This window comes from Durio zibethinus, chromosome 13 (genome assembly GCF_047325235.1).
Source record: "Durio zibethinus cultivar Kanyao isolate XHJ-2024 chromosome 13, ASM4732523v1, whole genome shotgun sequence".
Taxonomy (NCBI): Eukaryota; Viridiplantae; Streptophyta; class Magnoliopsida; order Malvales; family Malvaceae; genus Durio; species Durio zibethinus.
Window position 1 is genome coordinate 6,376,226 of NC_143174.1, and position 2,910 is coordinate 6,379,135.

At 31.8% G+C, this 2,910-nt stretch overlaps 1 protein-coding gene across 1 annotated transcript; it reads right to left on the bottom strand.

Annotated features, from left to right (window-relative positions):
• Positions 1 to 980: 980 nt before the first annotated feature.
• On the bottom strand, positions 981 to 1,879 carry LOC149515284 (uncharacterized). Its single transcript, XM_089742464.1, has one exon. It carries the CDS (start codon positions 1,791 to 1,793, stop codon positions 1,134 to 1,136), a length of 660 nt encoding a protein of 219 aa, XP_089598590.1. The 5' UTR covers positions 1,794 to 1,879; the 3' UTR covers positions 981 to 1,133.
• Positions 1,880 to 2,910: the final 1,031 nt, after the last annotated feature.

A 2,910-nucleotide genomic window follows, 5' to 3' on the forward strand; every position in this document is an offset into this window, starting at 1 on the left:
TCTCTAACTATTGTCTGCAGTGCAAGAATAACATGTTTTAGATCCAAACATAACATGTTTAAATCTCGCAAGGAGAGAACAAATAACTCCAAGTTTGACAAATAGCTACTTTGCAGCATCAACTATTGTGGATCAAAATCGTATGAAAATTTGGCTTCTCAATTCTCAAAATTTCAAACTCAGTGATGAGTCGAAAGAAAAAAAAAGAATCATTGACAACGGTTTTTTTGAAATACTTAATAACTTTATATTATGGTTTTACTACCGTAGTCTATATGGGTATAGTTTTTTTTTTTTCTTTTTTGACCTTAGACTATACTTTTCAACCATAGTCTAATAGATATTTTTTACTTTTATGAATCATCATAATTTTTTTTATGTTAAGACTACAGTTTTTATGAAAATTCATAGTTAATTTATTTCGATATCATCATTTTCACATTTGTTTATCCGACTGATATATATATATATATATATTTTGCCATTTAATTTGTTCAATTGATTAGAGATTAGAGAATAAGTCCAAGGAAATAAGTCAGTTTGATGTTGTACCATATGAAAGATACTTGCATCTATAGAACCTATAAATAAATATTCCACTGAAACTTACAGAAAATTGATAATATTGACTCTTTAATTCCCAAAGGAAAACTTGCAAACTTAAAAAGGATTGCAATTTAGTTATAGTTGAACTGTTAGAAGAATAACTCCCAATGTTCCCCAAAATCTATAATGAAAACGCGACGTTTGTGCATATGTAAAAGTTATTTAATATACTTCTTTCAAGCCCGAAGAGTTGATTTCTCAAATTTACAATGGTTTGACAGTGGCCCAAACAGTAGTAAATAAAATATAGACTAAATTGTTGCCTTTCAACGGGCAGCCTTGTGGAGTAGCATATGCCATTAGTAATAATAAACTTATGAATTAATCTATAACTGAAATAGAAGGCATCCACTCAGAAAGAAAATTATTGTCTTCATTCTTATGATCATGAGAAATGATACAAATGAACAAGAGTCTCCATCTTAAACCTCTTATTCTAAAACAAACAAGATAAATGATAAACTCGAACTACTGAATGTCATGGAGAACTTGTCATTATACAGCTGAATCAAAGGAAAAACATATGCTTAGTAGGCCTTTGGAGGTGGTGGTGATTTGTAAACATATGGCGGAGATTTAGGGTGGTGAGGTGGAGAATAGTGGTCGTGGTCGTGGTCGTGGTCGTGGTGAGATCCAGGTGCTGGAGCCTTGTGATGGTGGTGATGGTGATTGGGATGTGACGGTGGTGGTGGTGGTGACTTGTAGACGTAATGAGGAGGTGGGGCTTTGTAGGGCTTGGGATGAAATGGTGATTTAGAATGAGGATGTGAAGTTGGAGGAGATTTATAGACGTAATGAGGTGGTGGTGACTCGGGATGAGGAGGTGGAGATTTGTAGTTATGTGATGGAGCCGGATATTTCACTGGAGGAGGTGGTGACTTATAATGGTAAGGGGGAAGAGGATAATGTGTCGGGGGTGACGGAGATTCGTAACGGTATGGTGGTGGATGTAATGGGTAATTCGGAGGTGGCGGTGACTCGTAATGGTCTGGTGGGTAGTGTGGGTGCACCGGAGATGGTGGTGGTGGCGATTTGTAGTGGTCTGGCGGAAGATATGGTTGCTCCTGTGGTGGAGGAGATGCATACTTGTAAGGTGGGGAATCAGCTGCCACAATGGTGGCCGCAAGGCAAAATACCAGAAGAAAAACAAGATGAGGCAATAGCCCCGGTTGTCCCGGGCTTCCCATTTTCAAGCAACTTCAACTAAGAAACTGGATGAAGGAACTAATGTTTTTATGCATGAAATGGGAGGCTGCGGGTGGCCCTTTTTATACAGTTGTCTAGGACAGTTTGTGAAGCAAAATAACTCTTGTTCAACGTACGTAACAGGCTGGAATAAGAAAAACCTTTAAATTATTGTTTTAATTCATTAATTTCATCTAGAAAATCGTGTTTCCCAGGCCGGTTCCCACAAGGTAGCCCACGTTATTCCATGTTTCGCGCCATGAAAAAAGAAAAAAAAAATGAGGGATACGAAAAATTATTTAACCAGTGAAGGTTCTTTTTGTTATGGAAATTTTTTATTACATTATTTTACATTTGGTTTTCGGTTAATATTTAATGCACTAAAATAATAAATAAGTATTATACATTATCAATTAATCGTGATAATTTATAAACAAGTAAAATTAAAAATAGTAAAAATTTTAAAATTAATTTTTAATGATTTTATTACTTTTTGTTTTACTTATTAATAATAAGATATCACTGTATGATTGAATGACAATGTATAATATTTATATAATCGATACATCAAATATTAATTCTTTGATTTTATACATATTACATAAGGAGAGAAATTTTTTCATAAGTTTTATGATATATATTTTTTTATTTGTGATTTTCAAATTTTAATTTTTTAATATAATTAAATATTTTTAAATTTTATCTGAATCTAGTTCTCTTTGTGAAAGATTAATTACAAAAATATATATATTTAACAATTATGTAGCAACTTCATCAATTCCAAAAAATCTAAAAAACAGGACCTTAACGTGTTAATTCAATTTCAGCAATTTCATAAAGAAATAAAATATTTTCTCTAATTACATTTATCCTGATTTCTTTCTTTTTAATTATTTATTCTTTCATCGTTAACTTTTACCAATGCAAATTATTTGTGAATAGCGTTGTTAGATATATTATTTTTTTGGGTCCAAAGAAGTATACTGTAATCATTTTCCTCATTGTCAATAAATAATAAGAGATATTTCAAGTTTTTGGGTGAATTTAATATGTTAAGTGTCATGTTAATTTAATTATATCATTATTTTATTTTATAATTTTTTTATTTTTTATTTATAA

Bases quoted from the DNA above. Each gene is read 5' to 3' on its own strand.
- LOC149515284 (XM_089742464.1), bottom strand. From the start codon at position 1,793: ATGGGAAGCCCGGGACAACCGGGGCTATTGCCTCATCTTGTTTTTCTT.